General features: G+C 42.5%; 1 protein-coding gene across 1 annotated transcript in view; it reads right to left on the bottom strand.

The window, feature by feature from the left end:
• anos1 (anosmin 1) overlaps positions 1–20,863 on the bottom strand; it is a 40,919-nt gene extending 20,056 nt beyond the window's left edge. Inside the window, exons 1-2 of the mRNA XM_026144714.2 lie at positions 20,566–20,863; positions 15,006–15,053 (exon numbers count right to left, since the gene is read on the bottom strand). Of these exons, the coding sequence (XP_026000499.1) occupies positions 15,006–15,053; positions 20,566–20,757 (240 nt within the window). The 5' untranslated portion in view covers positions 20,758–20,863. The remainder of the gene's footprint in view (positions 1–15,005; positions 15,054–20,565) is intronic.
• Positions 20,864–21,690: the final 827 nt, after the last annotated feature.

The raw sequence follows: 21,690 nt of genomic DNA on the forward strand, positions 1-21,690 counted from the left end.
TCTCTTAAAAACTCTGCTCTTGCTTGGGTTTTGCTTGGTGTAGGCCTTGACAGATTCTCTCTTCACGCCTTAACACTAGTAGCCTCCCATGCTGTCTACGCCTCCTTCTCGTCCTGCCACTTCCCCTGTACATGTCTGGGCTTGATACACTTTGGCACTGGCACTAAGCTCCCTACTTGTTACCATGCTGAACAGAGAGCATTTAATAAATGATACACTTGGTTTAATGTTCCTGGGATTCCCTTTTTTAACATGCGGAACAAATTTACTGAATGCTCGAAATCGGCGCGGGATAAAAGAAAAACTTCAGCGTAAAGTGTAGCTCTAAGTCGTTTTGCCAAACATAATTTGGGAAGATAACGTTTAAAATTAAAGTTCAGGATTCCAGTCCATACTCCTTTTTTCTTTTATACTCAGCTGCTCACCCCGAACGAATCAAATTCAATAAAGGTGAATGTAATATAACAAAAAGGTCCATGCGTGTCCGATAGAATCAGGCAGATCCCGCTGCAGAAAAAGGAATGTGTTCGGATTGGGTTTGAGAAAAGCTAGGGTCTTATGTGCTCTTGCTCCTGGCCGCTGAGAGCTGGTGTGAAAAAGAAGAGCGAGCTCAGTCAAACCGCTGCCAGGCTGCTTCTGTACTGCACTGGGAGCAGCCCAAACCGCACCAACGACCTGCCAAAGCCACTCATTCAACCCTGTTTAATTTAGACTCCTTCACCAGCTACAGTGCAGCTAAAGTAGGCACAACAGTACATTTTCAACGCTTTCTCCTACATTCATCATCCAGGACAGTTCAATATGCCGGCAAGTAATAGAGGCAAATATAACATGGATACCTGCCATTAGCAAAAGTCCACTTTCTGTTAGAAAAGGAGACCCCTGGATACAGATTATGAGAAGAACACAAAGAGTAAGGCACATAGAATCATTAAATCAGGGCACCTACTGTAGTGACTGCATTAAACACTGGAGCTGAGGTAAGAATTTTTTCATCTCAGGCTGGGAGCCAGAGTTTTAGTTATTACTCTTTAATTCACTCATTAGCCGGCTCTGTCATTATTATGCCATTGCCAGAGAACAGTTTATTTGCTTTTTATGGAGTGTGGTGGATGGGCGCATGATGAAACATAAACCTTGCTTCTGGAGGAGCAAGCTGCAATCAGGACCGTGCGCACGTCTGCCAGCACTCTGCTTCTCTGCCGGGTTTCTCCTTTACCCAACCCTGTCTCAAGCAGCTGACAACCTCTGTGTGGACAGTGTGTTGAGTGCTAAACAGGCCATTTCCCAGGGGAGGAGAAGGCTGGGAGGGAAGGTATTTTCTTAATTACTTCATAGCAATATAGATATCACTCCAGCAATATAAAATATAAAGTGCCAAGAGGAAAAAATTGGACACCCTGTTGGGTTATGACAGCAGAGAGCTCCAAGAGAAACTAATGTGGTTTCTACAGAGCTGATCAGGTGAAACCGCTGTAACACCTCGGAGACTTAAGATGACATACGAGCTTAGCTGCGCTGTCCAAGTCATGCCTCATTCTATGCCGTTTTAAAATCATCTGCTATTCATAATATGGTGACCTTATATCATTAATTCTGTTCTCAATTGTGTCCTGCGGGAGCAGAGGCTGTGGCGCAGCAGCAGCAAACCTCAGCATCCCAGGCTCATATACGAGCCCCACGCTGCACCAATGAGGTGTTGAGGCAATAACTGTGTGCTTCACCGGTGTCTAAAGGATATTCTGCCAGTAGACGCACATGTTAAAGCCCCCAAAATCCCTTCTACAAATCACTGAACATACACACATAAGCCTGGGGATCAAGCTCATTTTACTCACTGAACGATCTTGTGTGCATGGCCAGAATGCATTCCATTGACTTTTCTTGAGGATGAAACCCTCTCTGGTTCACCACAATCACAACTGCACTGAGTGAAAATAGAATCATCGTTACCCCGAGATGCTCAGAGCAGCATGCCAAGCAGCATGAATTAACACAGCACATTGTGTACCGTGGATATTGCAACACAGATCAGAATGCTGGCTGTGGGTTTAGTGTTGTCTCACCCTCAGTCTTTTTTCTTTCCTTTTTTTTTTTTAAATGTAACTCTTCGGGGCAAAAGTTCTTAACTAGCAAAAAGCTGCACAGTTCTATTGGGAACTTGTTTTTGCTGTACAAGTGGCTGCATCATAAACGACACAAAGATAAGCATCTGTGTTGAGGCAGGGCTCCCTGCAGGTGTGCTGAAAACTGACAGTCTGTCAGCATTTCTCCACAGCCACACCTCCCAACCTGACATTTAAGGAGGGAAGATGAGGACCGACGACAGATGTCTTGCCAAAGCAAATAGGATGCCTGGATATAATTACAAAGGTGCGCTCATCAATCAAAGACCTGATTCCTATTTACACAGTTTGGTGCTCAATCTAAACCATGTTACTGATGATGCCAGACTAATCCTTTGGATGGGCCAAGACTTATTTTCTATAAACTCTTGTGTAATTTCTTAAGGGTGTGCCACCTCCACCCCATCCCAGGCTGGTACACACACACTCACCTTATTGAAACAGTTCTTCTGTTTTTCTACATTCGACTAACAAGCACCAGAGCCCCAGTTAAAAGCCCAGAAGGAGACACAATTGCTTTTAGGGTTGCTTCAGAAAGGGTGTCCAGTGTAAAAGTCTGCCAAATCAATCCTCTAGAGCTACTGGCTATGGTGACCTTTTGTGAATAAGAAAAATGAAAGTAGCTTCATTTTTAAATGCATTGATTTTTAAAAATGTTGTTTTGCTGACCTTTAGTCAATGGGCATTCTTAAACTAAATATTAAATACAGCAAACAAAAAATCCCAACTCAACTAACAAATGGAAATGTCTAGGGCTGGAAAATGACGCCAATGTAAAAAAAATAAAATAAAAAATAAAAAAGCAATCAGTTGCAGCTTCCAGGTTAGAAATGCAAACTTGGATGCAGGAATAAACATGTTCACCGCCTGATACAAAAAAATTATGTGGTCTTACTTCCCCCTGTGTGAAAACTGTATTGGATCCTGAAAAGTATGCATTATTAGGTGCAAAGACACTTTTTGCTAAACTAAAACCGTGCAAACTGCACACTCATTTGCCAGTGAGTTGTGATTCAAACATTACCTTCATTTTGAAAAATAATATGACTAAAACTTACAAAATAAATTACATTTTCTATTCATTATGACCCCAAAATGAGTAACTACACCGATAAATTTAGCAGGAAAGCACGTACAGAAGTAAAGGCAGAAAGCCATATTTCTATAGACTTCTATAGGATTGAGAGTCTTTATGCAACCATTGCTATCGCCATCTGGTGGCCTTCTGATAGAATGCTTTATGGCTTTAATTTTCTATCCTGGAAGCAAAGTCCATGTGCAATGCTTCAAAACACTAGGTCACATTAGTGTGTGTGTGTGTGTGTGTGTGTGTGTGTGTCGGGGGGGGGGGGGGGGGGGGGTCATCCAACACATTTTTTTCTATTTGTATGTTACTCACCCCTCATTAGCTGGTATCTGTGTCTTTGAGATGCACTTGTACAGTTTATGAATGCTAACTGATGCAGAAATAGCCGCTTATGACTCCAAGCACCAAAGCGGTGCCAAGCAAATATTAAAATCGGGGACATCATAAATGAGTGGGTGCCATCACAGTGGTTTGTGGTTTGTAGGGACAGTCTATCTATATCTAGAACTTGTGTAAAAGTTCCTAAATGAATAGCACCACGGCATGATCTTCCGGTGAGTATCAGTGGATCCTCTGGAGATTTGAAGTACTCAAACATTTACATTTCTTGCACCACCAGCAGCTCATGTTTAACTTCCGAAACATAAACTGGAAAAGCTACACCACTGAACTAGAGTGGAGAACATAATTGACCTGGGCGTAGTGTATGTGCTGGTTCTGGGTGCCAGCATCGGGGCTCCCTCGAGCAAATTTCTCAGGCTGGCATCGGAGCTACCATCTGTTTTAGCATCACAAAAATTGCATGTAATTATTCTATGGAAGGTTAACATATTTCAGGACAAATTTCACCCCCCAAAAAACACAAATGCTTTCCTTTTCTCAGAGATGTAAACAAGAGCATGGGGTTGTTTCTATGGACTTGAGCTGTTAGCCTTAACAAAAGCATTTGGGCGGCTGATTTCCCCTTTGTCCTCTTATCTTCCTGCCCAATGGTGACACATTCTGCATGGTTAAGTAGGAACATCCAGAGCGCTCTTTCACTCCCCATTTCACGCTGTAATAAAACGCAGCAGTTGTTACTCTGGGGGACCCTGAAAGGCATTCTGTGGGGCCGATGAGAGAGTCGGGCTGAATGGCAGCCAATGCCACAGCCCATCTTCACTTTTTCATGCCTGAGACGAGGCTGGGAGGGGGGCGACACAGGGACTGAGGAGGGAAGGGAGAGAGCGAGGGAGGGGGGTCTGCTGTGCATGGAACTGCCTTTCTTAGTCATCGTATGGTTATCTCCACCCATTGTAAAATGCTTATTGCCCCAAGTGAGTGACTGGAATAACATAAACTGTGAAAAGTGCATACGGAAAATGTCACACAAGTGTATTGTTTTAGTTAATGAAGCATGAACTGCTACCAGTCAAGGTAGCCCCAGGCTTAACAATACACAGTGTACACAAAACAGGAGCCATAATTCAAACTGATGCGGATGACATTTTCCCATATTGCTCGAACATATTTGTACAGTCACGTGGAGCTGTGTGAGACAGCTATGACTGATTCTGTCATTTTGTAAATGAAAATTCAGCAGACACAAATTTATGTGGGTACCTGTGCTTTCCCTCCAATCAACCTGCTATTACACGGGTCCCTGTAGATTTTTTTCCCACCGCTATCCCAAAAGCTTAGAGATGACATCTGGGAGATGAAGGTATTGATCCAGGCACTGATGGTGAGTGTCATAGCTTGAGTGCTGCCAACAAATATTTACAAGGTGCCTTTGCTGCTCCTTGGGATGAAGCCACAGCTTTTTTTTTTACCTGCTCTGGTTGACTCAGATATGGTGGAATCTTTGTTGTTGATCACACACACACACTGTAAATCTCACCTCCAATCTCATTGAGTTATGGCTATTTTTTGCTGCCCTGGTGCTTTTCACACTCCCAATGACTGTATTCAATTATTCCAGCAGCTCCCGGCTCATATCTATCGACCCATCCAGGAGTAAGTTGCTGGGTTTGCTCTCTCCTCTAGCGAAACAGGCACGTACTCCATCTCTTCACTCACTCTATTTCACTTTTATTCAGCTGTCACCCCCCCCCCCCCCCCCAACTTGCTCAGATTCTCCTAAATTGTTATATCTCCTCTCAATTCTCTTTCTCAGCTTTTCATTCTCTCCCTCTCACTCTAAGGGCCAGGTAAGACCTGATAAATTCGAAAACTCATTTTTGGCCATCCATCTGAACTAAGCCACAATGTTCACATCAATGTTTTCCAAAAATCTCTCCAAAGTAGAAACATGAGAAAACATGACACTCGCACTGCAGTGTTGACAAAGAATTAGCTTTTTTTTAAAATTATGTAAGATATCTTATGCAAACATGGCCACTGAACTTTTACTTGCCTCCAGCTTTTGTCTGGGTTCATCTTTGTGTGTTTTCCTAGCAGTGTTTGTAACCAAGCACAGTGTAACTGACACTTTTTGTGCCAGCTCTAAGGCAACTGCACCGATACGGAAAAAAAAGTCATTAAACAAATGTCAATCAAGAGACAAAAAGAGCAGGCCTCAAGTGACATTATGCAGCTTGGATCACATTCTTACTTTTTATACAATCTTGGTATACGGCTGAAAATTCTTCTCTAGATCTATAAAAAAACTATTTTAATCAAGTTGGAGGAAGGGCGAAGCTGAGTGGCAGCCTCCAGCGCTAAAAAATACAGACAACACAAAAGTGCTGAAGCCTGCAGTTCTTCAAACGGCCACTTGAAGCTGGCTTCAAAAGTGAGTCAATCCTCACCGACTCCCATTTTAACATGATCAGCTTTAAAGGAGAAATAAAAAGCATTAGAGCCTGGTACAACAATAACAACAACAAAATAATCTCTGTTGCAGATTTCCCCCTACATAACTATGTGATTTTTTCATCCATTTAAATATATTTCTAAGTCTCACATTTAAGGAAGTGGCCACTCTGAGTGACAGCTCTATGTTGACACAGATAGTTACAGACGTTAGCTCTCTGCTAGGCTTCACCTGAGCTAAGGTCCCAGTCACACAGGCCTAGAGACTGGTCAGCAACCAACCTGAAACTAGCACTCACTAGGGAAACATGTATTCCCAGACTGGTTGGCAACTGGTTGCCAGAGGCTGCTGGCACTGACTAGGTGTAAAGAGGTGTGTGGTGCTGCACTGAGAAGCTCCTTGGAATTGCTTTGGTGAGGGAGAGATTGCAATGGCTACTCGCAGTTTGCATGAAAGACGACAACATGACTGCAAACTACTTGCTGAGCAGAAGTGAAACCTTAAAAAGTTCGACACAACCTGGAAACAGAATCGTGCCTTTTAAACATGCAATTTGCAGGAAAAGATCCTCCATTTACAGTTTGTGTCACCACATCAGGAGATATACACAGCATATTGGCCAGTATTTGCAGACAAGTTAGCATTTTCCATGCAAACTACAGGTGTTGGTTGCAATCTGCTAGTGACAAAACCGATAAATAGGAGGTTTTTGGTGCAGCTAGATCTTGGCAACTGATTTCATCTAGTGTCAGCCAGAAGCCTCCAGCACTCGCCAACCAGTCGGGGAATGCACATTTAACTTTAGCAACTGAAGTTTGTTACTGAACGTAAGTTACTGAACTAGACTGTGTTTGTGGTGTCATAATATTTCTGCATAGTTAACTGTATTTGGTGTTCTAGTCCAAACCTTCTAAACCAAAAAGATTTTTAGTTTGCTCAAAATTACAAAATAGTGCTTCAAAATGTTCACATGTGGCCTGCTGAAGCTAACAAACCTCAAAACCTCTTTCCAAGAAGAAAAATCTTAACATATAAATATTTTCAAATGTCTCTACATGACAGCAAGCATGACTTGGCATACTCTGTCTGAGCATCACTATTTCTCACAGTAAAGACCATTACTCTTAAGGGTTTTCCTGTTTTCTCTAACATTGACCCTCCATTAAACTGCTTTAAAAATGAGCTTCAGTCTAATCCAAAATCTATAAAAATAAAAATTAAAAAAATAACAGTAAGCGAGACAGAGAGAGAGCAACAGCGAGATTCACATTACACGTTAACCAGGTTAAAACATATTTCATCAAGCGCACGAGCTGTGATCTGATGGACTGTAAAATAATACACTAGTAAAGCCTTCCAATATATCTCTGACGTGCCATTATGTTTCAAAGCGACTGTAAAAATACAGCAAGTAAATCAGGAAGAAGATATCCTCGTCCTGAGCTGTTATGAAGTCTAGACACGCCATTTCCTCAACCTAATGTGACCTTATAGTCCATGAGATATCGCGTATTTAATTTCTGCACCGCCGTAAATTAGCACAGGTGTGTGCTGCGCAGACAGTGGGTGGATCGTGTAGATCAAAAAGATTCAGTGTGCTGACTTGAGATGTGAGATTGCAACTCTATACAGCCTCACAATTTTCTTTTTCCCCCATAAGCAGGAGCTTGCTTACGTAAATGCCACTAATTCTATTTAGGGCTGTAAGATTTATGTTGGTTTTATTGTTTCGGAGGCAACAGAAAAGCTATTTGCTGGGATGGAAGTGCATTTTTTTATTCATATGAAGTTTTGGCCTGTTATTTTTGGGGAAAGAAAGAAAGAAAGAAAACTATGCTGTAGCAGTTACTGTGAGGTGTTTTGTTCCACGATTACATAAACCTCTGCAAACTAACAGGAAACCCACAGGGCTAGCAGTGTCCTTGGAGAATTACTATAGTCAGGAAAGACAAAAATGATGGCATGTTTAGTGCTTCTGCACTTCATTTGTTCCAAACCAGGTAATCTATGATTCCAACAAACTGGTAGCTGTCTGCCCTCCTCCATCTATCTTCAGGCGCATCCATACCACATGGAAATGTGGTATTTTCCACTATCACAACAAACCATCAGTCATAAGTATACGATGTGACAACTCTATTAAGTGATTGAGACTAGGATTTGCAAAGGCTTCTTCAAATTTCTCTTAAACAAATAATGACATATTTTCCAACTGTCCGTGTGTTTTTCAGCCTTGTGCGGGACATATTCTGCGAGCATTTAAAGTGTCATAATTCCCTCTTCAATACAACCAACTAAAACAATGTTGTTTTCCAGGTCCAGTGGGGTGAAACTGAATTTATGCGATTTGAGACTTTCTATTTTGTTTGTCAAACCAGGCTCAGAGACGTTGAGTGAGCTAGCAGGTGGTGTCACAGACATTCTTTGAGGATCACTTTAATTATTAATTTAAATGCAGTTGAGGGCGCAGACAACAAAGAGCTGAATAGCAATAGCTTGGCAGAAAGTGAGAAGGAAAAGAGGAGGAGTTGGGAAGGGGGGGCAATGCATGAATTATACATTTACCCCACAATCAGAGGTGCCTGCCTTATTTATGAGCAAAAAAAGCCCGCACAGCTTTGCCAGAATTGTGCTTTGTCTACTGTGGAATGCAATAGGAGTTCACTTAATACTTAATGACTCTGAAGTTTCACCCAGACACACAAACACACCAATGCCCCACTGCCCCTTAAAGGGCTCCTTTTCTTACGGGTCCACGGGCGTCTCACGTTATGTTCTGCAGTGACAGGAGTCAAAATTACAGTGGCTGTAACCAGACCTTCAGTTATCACCTACTTCTGAGCTCAGTTTACATTTCATGACAATTAGACTCAACAGGATGTATCCATCATGTGGGGTCAGATTGGTGATAAAGAGGCCGCCATGAGCTTTTGCTGTGACATGGCATGGGAAAGCCAAACCCTCTCCACGGTTTTCTGAAAAGCATGTCAGATCTGCCCAATGCATGATATACTGTACTTACACCCAAACAATCATGCATAATGTGTTGATGACAGACGTATAGAAGCAGAGTTGAAAGCGGGATCGCACGATAAAAACACTTCCTCATCGGCAAAGCCATTTATTCAGACTGTTCACACGGTTGATTTATGGCGGCAACAGTGAACTCCTGCTTACCATGCATGGGATGAAAAATGAATTTCTGCCATTGTAGACCGAGGACATGGTAAACAAGTCAAAAGGCATTAGCTCTGCTGGGTTGTTTCATAAAATGACCACTCAAGCAGTCTTAATCCCTTCCTGCTTCATCTCAAATCAAATGAGACCAGACCTGGAGATTCTGTGCCAATGTAGGCCAACAACATGTAAAACACAACATGCCATAGAGGGGAGGAAAGCCGTCTTAATCCCATGCTCCAGTCACATTCCACCACTATCTCCAGTTGTTTATTTGAGTTTCAGACACACTTTAAATTCACTAATCCTACTTGCCCTCTCTAGTGTTCACTAAACAGCCCCTCAGCATTATCGGCATCTTTGAATTGCAACACATCCAGATTGAGAAATAACATGCAGACAAAAAAAAAAAAAAAAAAGTAGTGATATAATGCATTCTCTTTGCTTGATGTGATGACTGAATTTTCTTTTACATGCAATTCAAAAAGCAGTGCAAAGACTTCACAAACAGAGGGCAAACCTGGGCATGTTGAGTACGTAAGATAAAGTATACAGCTGTGGAGAGCAAACAAAAGACAAAAAAAAAAAAATTGACTTTCTCTTCATCTCTGATGCAAGTTCAGACTGGAAAAGCTGAAGTATAATCTACTTTGCTGAAGTAGTCATCTCCAAGTCAGAAGGTTAAGAGATACATCGGTCATCGAGGCCCTGCTTTTCAATCGTTCTGAAACCATCACACACAGCACTCAGTGTGGGGTTTATCTGCGGGATGTAGCAGCTTTGAGTGCAGCTGGAATAAATTGATAAGCCCCCATCTACTAAGTACATCAGCTTAAAGATTCTTAAATTCTAATCTTTCTTTCACCAAGGCGACTGTTGGCACGATCGGTCTGGAAACGAAAATACAAACAACAACCACCGAATTAATTCTTGCTACAGCACCTCTTAACACGTGATCTTAGGAAAGGAAATGATGGCAAAGTTAATGTGATAAGTACGCTGTAATCTGTGATGTTCAGCCAATACGTCCTCAGATTGAAAATACACACTTGGATGATGGCAGATTGTCTCAGTGTGACTGGTCATTATTGCTAAAAGAGGATTTCACTGCAGCTTTGATTACATTAATCCTTCAAGAGAATTAAATCCTTTCTGACAGGGAGAACATGGGAAATCAGGCTATCTGTGAAACTTTGATTATCTTTAGGAAAAATAAATAAAAAGGCCCCTTATGCTCTGCGGGATCAATAAAAATAGACAGGTATAAGATAGCGAGCATATTTTTTTCCTGAAGTATTTCCTGGCGCACTCATCACTCAGATGCTGAGCAGACAGGATTGCAAAGACGAGCTCTGGATTGAGCTTTCACTGCTGAAAAAGTCTCAACTGCAAGCCTCGCAGCCTCTTTGCCTCCTCTCCTGTGGCCACGTCTTTGGTGTTTCTTTTTTTTTCTGTGGGGGTTTTCATTCCCTGCCACCCACCATGTGAATAATGAGCTCCACAGATAGCAGCCAATGAAGCGACCCCCCCGTTAACCAATGAAACTTAACAACCATGTCCAGATCAGGTCCTTCCTGCTGGGACTGACCAGCCTTGCTTCACACTCCTCTACCACCCACACACAGACACTCACACTGCCTCAAACTACATAAAATACAAGGGGGGAAAAAAAGGCAAAATACATGGCTGTCTTTTTACATGATCTCTCAAAATTGAACACTCGGGTCACATATATGACTACGTGAAATGGGAAAGTGAATTAAGTCAGACTGGCTAGGGCTGTTTCGGGAAAAAAAATTACACTCTGCTTACACGTACGCTGGCGGGCAATCCAGACACAGTCTACTTGACAGATTGATTTCTAGCCTGGCTTGCTTTGAGGTGTCGGTGCTGGTAATGTGACTAACACGGGGAAGTGCGATGAATGTCTGGCCTCAACATGACCAAAAGGTGCTTTGAAGTCTGTTTAAGCACCTAACAATCCCAGCCATGCCCAGCTGTAAAACTGCTAACCCTTACCCATTGTATTACATCATTTCAGTGCACCTCAAAATGTCCTAACCACCAAGAAAAGCTTCAAGTGAAAGTGACACTTTTCTGATGAATATGCATTTAGTGCTTCAATTAAGATGAACTGGAACCAGGAAACAATAATAAGGTGAGACTTTGGGATCTATTTTATAGGTTCATTTCACTCTGGAAAAAAAAAAAAAAAGAACAAGTGATGAGGAAGTGTGATCGTTTTATTTTGGCGTGAGAAAATGTGTGGGTTGGTAGAAGGGGGGTTGTGGTTGATAGTGTCTTTGAAAGACACTTTTGAATGTGACATAGTAGCATTCCAGCGATTGTTATTCAGGAAAACCGCTCCAAAGCTTCCAACATGTGAAGACGAAGGCGCGTGTAATCCAAAAGAGTAAACACTTCTTATTCTTGCTCTGGAATTTGAAGCTTAGGGTGTGAGTGATAGGAAAGATCACTCAAAGGAGCCACCTGGTACACGCAAGGCATCTATGAAAGACATGCACGACTCATTGGCGTCGAATGGCAGCCAGACAATGCTGCTCTCTAAAGATTTTTCTCCCTGCAAATGCTTGATAAGTAAATATGGGGCTATGATTGGCTCACAGAAAAATGCAGGACTGAGTCAACATCTCCCCGATAAAGGATGGAATTTTTAAAGATGGAATTTAAATATCATCCTAAATGGAGGGAAAAGGGAAAAATAGCCCACTTTCCTCCTGAGGAGTTATTCTGATTGGCGCCTTTCAGTGAATTACTGCAGGCCAACCTATCTAGGCATATAGAGTATGCCCTTTCTTCTCATCCTTCCCTGATAGAAGTTTGAGTAATGAAGCGCACAGCTTTCTTGCAGACATTTAGTTGCCTTAAGTCTATCCTAGCATTTGATGTGGAGCCTGGATCACACCCACAGGGAAGCACACCCTGCAAATATCAGCTACGCTCTGAACATGGAAAGCTTCTTGGCTTCTTCTGCATGCTCTCCCATGCTGTGGGCACACAAAATATATTTTCTTTGCCCCACCAGAAGAAGAAAAAAAAAGAGAGAACACCCTGGAGTGTTTTTTTTTCTTTTTTTTAAACTTTTAGGGAATACAGCCAAACTTCTCAAGAGGTGAGCTCTAACAGTAGGGAAACAAAATGACAATAGCTCCTACAACTGCTTGCCGTCTACTTCCCTGGCATTCCCCTGCTGAATAGACTTTGTCTGCTGGCCCACTGTTGTGGCATGATAATGACTCCCCAGCTCTTCAAATGCCACCTCGCTCGGCTCTGAAGAGAGGGCAAGCAGGTTAATTACCATTACAATGGGGGAAACTGAGAGCAGGGCCAACTCTGGACACTGCATACGAGATGACCGGGATGACTTTCTCATCACAAATGGAAACAGGAGGCTTTGATTTCCTAAAACGCAGACAGATGGACAGGGTCACAGCATCTTTGTCTAAACTATTAGGCAGCCCTTCCTTGCATTTCCTTCACAGGCAGGGAGCTCTCAGTGGCTCTTTAACCGTTCTCCAGGGTGGACAGGCCTTCTGCCCTAACGCACTCCCCCCGAAGCTGTTGCCTTTGTCTTCTCTGTTTGACTGTGAGCTGTTCATGAAGTGAAGAGGCTAATCAGCGGCTGTAGAGCTATTCACGGGGAACCACTGTACAGCATGGGCCCATTTGGTGCAATTGTCAGAGTGGCCACAATAGCTCTCTGTTTTGACACGCTAAACACAGGCCCTGAGAGCACACTCGAGCCATTGATGTGGATGTGAAGTGTGGTGATGTTTGCTACCAAAATATTGACTTCTTGGTGCAAATTAAACTTAAGCACCATGCCCTGGCCCGCACCCTGAACGGCTGAATTGAAGCCTAGAATTAAATTAATTCGATTTGGAGAGCCCTTGAAACTGAAAGTAGCAGAGCATCACAGCTGTAGAACAGCAACACAAACATATCATTATTTTTAAGGGCTTACATCAAATCCAGCCTCGTGTATTTACAGTCTACAAGTAGGATAAAGAAGTGCTAACTGGCATGTTTGTTACAGCGGGGAGACCAAGAAGTTCATTACAGAGTTTTTTGGGATATTTGCAGAGTTTCAGCAATGTTGGCTGGTTGATTATGAAAACAGTATGCTGTCTTAGACTTGCAGCCAGCAAAAGCTTTTTTATTTCTTTTCTTTTCTTTTTTTTCAAACATAAAACTCTGAATTACTGAGGGATGGCTGGTGCCAAGAGCTGTTGTTGGCTATCGCAGTGGAAAGGAGAGGAACAAGTTTCACAGCATTATGGTGAAAACAAAGAAGATTCGCCTGCTGGACTGAAGCAAAATGTCACCAAAGTTTTAAAATAAAATAAATGACATATTTTCTTAATCACACATTACATTTTAGAACGAACTTGGATCACACACAAGCTTCAGACTGTACTCACTAATATAACTAATGTAATTTGACTACTTTATTCAAAGAGGATGTGCGACTTTTTGCAGGAAAGGACAGTCAGAGCAGCATTAACCTGGCGTGTTTTCGATGGCAGGAGAAACCTGAGCTCTCGGGAGACCATGCAAACTCCTAACAGAAAGGCCGTGCCCGTGTTGGAACTGGGGGAGCACTATACAATGACATTTCACCCCCAAATTAGTACAGATTTAGTGGTGTTAACAGTGAAGAAGAATGTGCTTTAAGTGCGTGATAAATAGGACAAGTGAAACAACCCGTACAGAACACATGACAAAGCACTGTTGCAATAGCTCGGCTTTATCCAAGACAAATTCAAATTGCTCGAGAAACGATTTGAAATTCAAAAAAGGGAATTTCACTTTGCAAGGCTGTTGATACTAGACACTGATTGGGATTAATAAGTACTCCACATGAAGCCACATTAAGTAAGCACAAATAACCGCCGCCGCTCTGTATTATAATGAGTTTTCAATTAATCACAGTCATTGTAATAATGCGTTTTACACAAATTCTCAGCATGCATTCCTCTTTAACTGCAGACTGATAAAGGCATGCGAGGAAAAGTTATCGAATTTGTCCTCACCAAGCTACCTTGACATATAAGGCGGACATATAAGTGAAGAAAAAGAGAAAAAAAAGAAACATCTGATGCTTCATGAAAGGAAAACCTGTCGTCTTGCAAATATGCGTGTTGTGTATGCCCTATTTTGATTCAAAGAGGTCTAACATTGCTGGATCTTGGTTTCAATGCCTGCGCGCGGGAAATGAGAGCATTTGACAGATACCAAAAGCATTTCCAAGCATTTCTACTTGGACCTCCGCTAGCACATCCTCCTTAGTTCAGCCCCATCATGTTCTCTGTCCACAGTCTATACAGCGCATCTCTGAGGACCTTGTCAACATCTCCAGGAGAGTCTGATAGAATATGTCAGCACCATCTTTTCAGAGGAGCTGTCAACACAGGCTTTGTATCAACCTTCTTTGGGACAGGGCACAGAACTCAAACAAGCCCTGCGGGAGACATACTTTAATGCATCCGAGTGAAACTCCAAATGACAGCAGAAAGAAAAAAACAATCACGCTCTGCTTTCATAAATTGACACACCTTTAATCTCTTCAGATCTTCTTTAATTGTATTCCAATTACAAGAGCAAATGGGTATCTATGAAAGCAGGAGCAATCAACTATGGTTTTTATCTCATGACAGTCTATGTCAACAGCTTGTGAATCCCGCAGGCATGACAAAACTAGTCCTGTCGTGACTCGCACACTTTATGTTGTATTATTCTTTGATAACGAGGCATGTATGTAGCATGCGTCTCACTCATGGAAGAAATGAAACGGTGTTACCTTGGAGCACTGCTTGTGATTCTGGCACCACACCAAGGATCCATTATTCTGTTGAAAAGAAGGAAAAACATCATCAGTCATCAGACATACTGCTGAAAGAACATTTATAATAACCAATTCATCAAGTCAATGTGCAACTTTGACCCTTTCTTCTCCCTCTCACAATATACGTCCGCGGTGGCCAAGGCCTTTTTGATTAACAATAATGTTAACAGCACAGAAATCTGAAAGGCTGACTGCGAGTCAGCTTTGTGTGCTGAGTGCATGCAGCCCAAGCAGGAAAGCAGGGTCACCACACTAAGGTGAGGGCAAACCTCTGGTCAGTTTCAGCAGAGCATGGTGACCCCAGCTTTTCTGTGAATTTGTTTGATCTCTCAACAGACATCTCAGAGGTCACGGAAGGAGGAACTAATGTCAGCACTCCTGCACAGACCGCAGATATAGCCAATTTGCTCTAATTGCGGTCGAAGTGCCACCTTCGGCACTCCGACAAGGTAAACATTTGGTCCTAATAGAGCCGTGTTTTTGTAAAGCTTCGATGTGTGAATGCAGAGGACTATCAAGTGGAGGACTAGTGGAGGTAAATGACTTTTTCAAGCCATTTCCCTTATTCCACAAGGACTGGGAATTATGCTGTTTTTCTCTGCGAACATTATTTTGGTTGGATACCAAGAGGAAGGCTCGAGCTTTAGCATAAATGACCTGGTGATTATGGCGAAAGACAGATCAGCAACAGCTGATTTTCTGCACACTTGCAAAGCAACATTGACATGTCCTCGCCTTATAAACTGACATGACAATGTTTCATACATTTCCACATTCAGCAGATGCAAATGACGTATTCATCTGGATTTACGTTTTTGGTTGGTTCGTAACCGTAACTCCCTTACAGCTCAACTCGAAGAAGCTGTAAAGTTGTGTAGCACACACGGGAACTGCAACATCAGTTGGCTTAATCACCTGTGACATTATAAATAATCATCTGACCATTGATTATTTCCTAGACTTAAGATCAATGACAGATTATCGTGAGAGTATTCTCAGTGGAGACTCTGTTTATAGAGTTACATTTCTGGAATGTGTAGTCATTGACTTAAATCTGGCCTTGAGTTTTGGATGTTCCCTTTGCATCCCTGTGGAAGAAATGAAGCGGTTAGATAAAGCCAAACTTTAGGGGTCTGCAGGCAAAAGGTCTGCTTAAGTTCAATGTCAAGTTCAAAGCATTTTCTCACAATGTAATCCAGAAGAAATTTCCCATGAGACATTGAGAACTTATCATTAAAGGCTTTAATTTGACATCCAGTACCAGTAGGTGCTTTGCTTTTTGTATCAAGGATAATGGTTGAAAAGGCTTCAAAGGAGGCCATGATTGGACAGTCATGTCTTCAGAGAATCTCTTGAAAAAAACTATTCAGATAAGGATGAAAAAGTACTAAGGACACTTGGAATAGTTTAATTTTGTTACCATGTGAAGTAAAAAAAATGGGAGTTAATTGGCTCAAATTTAGTGTGCACCAGCAGGTTTTCTGAAGACTTTGACGTGGTTTTTAAACATCAATCCCAGCAAACAAACCCCGTCAGTGTCACCACATCAATAAAACTTTGACATTTACACTGGCAGGCAATGCCTCCAGATAATTTATACAGTTTGTCACAACTCAAGGCCATGTCCTAAATCATCAATCCTGTTTTTGACACCTTTCTTTACCCATCCATCAATGGAGACAGAGCCAGATCCACATAGGAGCTAATTTTGCTTTGTGACAGCATCCCCGTAGCAGAGAGGCTCAGCAGGATGTTGCCCCAGCTGTCCAGGCCTGACCCCACCATTTCAGGGACCAACGGGGGAATAATTATAGGTCAGGACTTCATCCCTCTGACTCACCATGACATTCCTCTGCAGTCTGAACATTATGCAGTCCTGAGGACTGTCAAGGACTCAAGTGAATGAATTCTTTTCAGATATTCTCCTGTGTGAGAAGACCAGACAGTGGCGCACAAACGCACGAAGGTGAACCATGCTTTGTTGATGACAGCGGAGTGACTAGATGAGGCATGTAAACAGGGTATTTATCACAAAGATACACTATGGGCATTGTCAGTTGAGGATTAAAGCAGGTGGGCAAGGGCGTGTTGCATTGTCTAGACAAACTGAGACGAACATGTACAAAGGCCTTTTGATCTTTGATAAGTCCAATCCAGCTTTTGAAACTGGAAATCTTTGTCTCCTATGGGCGTCTGATTTGGATTAAAAGCATTGCGGTTCCCACTAATCACATTTTCAAATTGCATTTAATCCAGCTGGTCTACAGGTCCCCGTACTTTTCAAGCCATCTCAACTGGAGACTGGACTTCAAAGGACAGACCACGATCTCTCTCTGTGTCCTTTGACATCTCAGGAGTCGTCAAGCATCACCAAAATAACTTCTCCTTAAGGGAACATACGCAGCAGCAAAATATAGGAGCCTGAGATTTAGGCTTCGACTCGAGTGGGTGTGAGGGCTGTGGTCATTCTGCCCATTAATTATTCACATTATATGAATAATTTGTCAGACACTCTGAAAGTGAGCTAATGCGTTCAGTGTGTGTTCAGTGTTAACATTAAAGGGTGTTTCAGAAAGGTAAAGCAACACTAGTGTAAAGTTGTCTCCACTTAGGAATGAGGCTTATTTGTCAAATGAGGTAGCTCAGGGTGTAGCAGCACTCTGGGCTGAGATTTACAGACATGACTGTCATGGTTTAAAAGCATTTATGGAGAGAGGTGAGGCCAAGCTACATAGACCCCTTATTCATCCGCTGTCTTCACTAATGAAAAACTCCACACATGAGACGAGCACTGGCTGAGGTTTGATTCCACCGCAGGTTATTTAATATCAAAGGCGAAAACAAGGGGACATGGAAAAACCACTCGCCAATGTTTTTTCTTGCCTTCACTTAAAACACAAACCTCTCAGGCAAGATGCTTAGACTTTACTATGCAGCACACAAGCGATGAATGACTGAATTTAAGATGTTAGATTTTTATTGCTCCGAATGTAATAACAAGACCTCATGGACACACCTTGTTTTTGGCTTCACAGGTCCCCACATAAATAATCCACTACAAGGCTGATGCTTTCAGAATACATTATTGCACGGGGCTCCCAGCTCGCTCTTAATATTTTAAAGTGTCCGAGGCTAATATTTATGGTTGGGTGTTCCCCTCTGTCTATTGTACTAGGGTGACAAGTTCCCCAAAAGTGGAGTAAAATGCCGATAAATCTCTATTTGGAAATACTATTGCATCAATAAATCTAGTGATGCTATAAATCTGACAACCCATGGGTTTCCTAACTCAGCAACTCTATGCTTGTTTCCATTTCACACTAATTCAGAACTGGGGCAATTAAAACAAAGTCTCTGATTTGCATTCTGATTCAGCCACATAAAGAAAGGAAAGACGCGTGGGTGTTCATAACATCTGTAATAACATCTAAATTCTCCAAGTATCATTCCAGTCTTAAATTCCAGCTGCAAAATGTTTTAAGAGGAAAATTTGTATCTTGTACCTTAACCAAAATAAGCAGCCCATATAGATTACCAGATATTGAGAAGACACAGTAAAATATTAAGAAACAGGAGGCAAACGTTTGACATGCAGCCAAGGTCTTTCATTTCCATTAAAATGGAAAGGCTTGCATGTCTTGGTTTTCCCCACTGAGTATTAAATGACCCCTGAAGGATGTCCGAGATGAATTAATAGGTCTGTCGTGTCGATCCTTGGAGTGGAGCTCCAAGCTGCCGTTGCTGTAATAAGATCTGGCAGAGGAAGCAGATCCACCTGTGGGTTGTGCTGACTGAGCATGCCCCACTGTTGTGGCAACATTACATTAGAGCTTATCACATTTAGCACAATTGGGCACCAGCATTTAGCAGGAAGGTGACCTCCTTGGAGCAGCACTTGGTAGCCCGATGTATATATCCTCTGCATGCCTATGAGGTGTGATGCTGGCATTTATTGGCAGGGCCAGGAGGGTAGAGGTTGGGGGTGGGGGATGGGGATTGGCAGGGCATGTTTTTGCAGCTGACCAGACCCCCCATCCTCACATAAAAGGACTGTTGAGAAAACAGTGCATAAGACAGTTCGTGCAAATTATCAACAATTGCCGTCTATTCTTAGACCCACAAGCTTGCTCCAGCACCCTTGCTTATCACCAACCACAAAACGGCCCTCTCTTTAGACAAACACCTTCCTCTCATCTTCCCCTCACTGAAGAGCGCCCCAGACTCTGAGGCTCTGCAGTCAATTATACTGACTGTTAGCTGTTCATTAGAGGTGAGACTCCATCAGTTATTTGGCCTCCTGGCTGGTCACTAATTTAATCCCCCCAACTTTGCAACCTAGGGCTGCAACACACTGTATATTCTCTAAATTAATCCCTGACACTATTTGCCAAGTTGCACTTTAAGAAATACAAACTGGGTCTCCTACTTTCCATCCGCGTGGGATTTTTCATTGGAATAAAGACACTTCATCCATCAGCCTTGTTATCCCTTAATACAATTCCTTTGAATTAACTGCAGAAGGTCTGTGTCCCACGTACCTGCATTACTACACCAAATCAATAAGTGCTTTCAGTGTAAAAGTAATTGGTACCAAAGAAATAAAGCAATGGGCTTTGCTGAGTCATTAGACCTAATTACAAATTTACCTCGCCCCAGAATGTTTCCTGACAATCAGGGATTCATTAATGCACCTTGAGAAAGACATGCCTTGCAAATGCAAATGAAGTGAATATAAAGGCCGTCAGCAGACAGATAGCTGGTGAAAAGGAGCAGAGGGGAGAGGGATCAGTGACCAGCTCTTTTCTCTGGAGTCCTGGGAGAGAACAGTGTGTCCGGTGGAGGGTGAAAAACAACTTCTGACACCACATGCCAAATCATCCAAAGCATACATCTATTTTATATAGGAGATTCAAACGCTCTCGGGGTCACAGCACGCTTGCTGGTGGGACAATCAATGTCAAAAGTCTCCAAACGCAAGGTAAGAGAAAAGTTACCCACTACATAAAGAAACAGCAGCAAGTACATTTCAAATGAGTGAGAGGTATCTCATTTTCCAGTAATTAGCAAGTAATGAATGGAAGCTGGCTCAACTGAGAGGCATTCATAATGTCTCTGTCTCAAAACACTGAGATGGGTTAATTAGGCTTGATATAGCTTAAAGCCTCCCACTCCACACGTTCACACACATACACACAGACAGCCACACTCTGTATATAGCAACTTTGTAAGGAAGCAAAGCTGTCATAATTAATGTGAAGCTCAATCTCCAAATTTGTGACAGGGTTGTTTGGTGACAGTGATTGTTCCTAACAGAGCACCAAACTAATGAACTACACGGGCTTCATTAGTGACCTGCTCCAGCCTTCTCACAATGGGCTCAGGATAAACAGGTTTGACTTAGGCTGTGTGGAAATCATCGACCGGCACATCTTCCCATTCATGCAGCGGCACGGCATCGCATTCGCTTCTGATTCCCCGCATATTGTCAGGAGTTCCCGTGAACACATGCTCATACCTGGGAGTGCTTGAAAAACGCAGAGATGCGAGTGATGTGCAGACTGAGGCATCTCGAGGCGCATCTTGCTCGATAAATACTGGCAGTGAAGAAAGAGTCGTCCTGCTTCCTCGCAGACACACTCCCCGGGCTCGTTAGCGCCGTAATCCACAAACACAGGGTCACACACACGTTCAGGCTCCTGGAAAACATTGTCCCTGCTGCTCTGCATTTAATCCCCTCCGCGGATCGGACAACACTGCGTGCAGGCTCCGGCGAAGAAACTAAGGAAACTTCAATTATACACTGGGGAGGAGTCAACGGCTCACGAGCCCTGCTATTGGAGGATCCCGCGGTGACTGACAGGCACGAGGAGCGTTAAAACAGGTAGACTGCTGCATAGTCCTTCACTCTGTCCAAAGCAAAGGCTGTTTGTTTTAGGGAGCAGGCCTGCAAAGGAGGAGGAAGGGCTTGAGTAGAAGTCATACTCTGCAATCAAAACTTGGAATGGGCAGAGCAATCAATAAATAAACAACAGACAAGAGATGTTATGGAAACTGTTGTCTATTTAATCAGCATAATCCACCGCCTTCCATCTACCTAAGTATTTTTGTACTGGACATAGCTTTGGATTCCTAGTCTATGACAGATCTATATTCTATCTGTAGTTCTGACCAGTAGTCGAAGTGTACGACAGCTGATCTGATTATATTTTTTGTATAATAAGAACAAATCTACAAGTTTTAAAGCCAAACACAATTAATTAAAGTATTTAAGCGGTTTTAGATCTATCGCTACACTGGATAAGAGACATATTAAAAGGAAAATGATCAAGACTCAAGCTTGAGGCCAGGATATCTTGACTTAATCTCCCAGAATCATTGAATGTTCATTAGACATCCAAGTCTTTAAAGCTCCAGTTTGAAATGCAGGGTTTCTGTTTTAATTTAGCAGTCTTAGAGATAACCTCATTTGACATCAACTTTAAAAAGGCTACAAGATATACTCTGTCTTCTTCTTTTGGCTGCTCCTTTTAGGGGTCGCCACAGCGGATCATCTGCCTCCATCTCAACCTGTCCCTCGCGTCCTCCTCCGTTGCACTAAACCCTCTGCAAATCCTTCTTTACCACATCAATGAATCTTCTC

Source organism: Astatotilapia calliptera, chromosome 16 (assembly GCF_964374335.1).
Source record: "Astatotilapia calliptera chromosome 16, fAstCal68.1, whole genome shotgun sequence".
NCBI lineage: Eukaryota > Metazoa > Chordata > Actinopteri > Cichliformes > Cichlidae > Astatotilapia > Astatotilapia calliptera.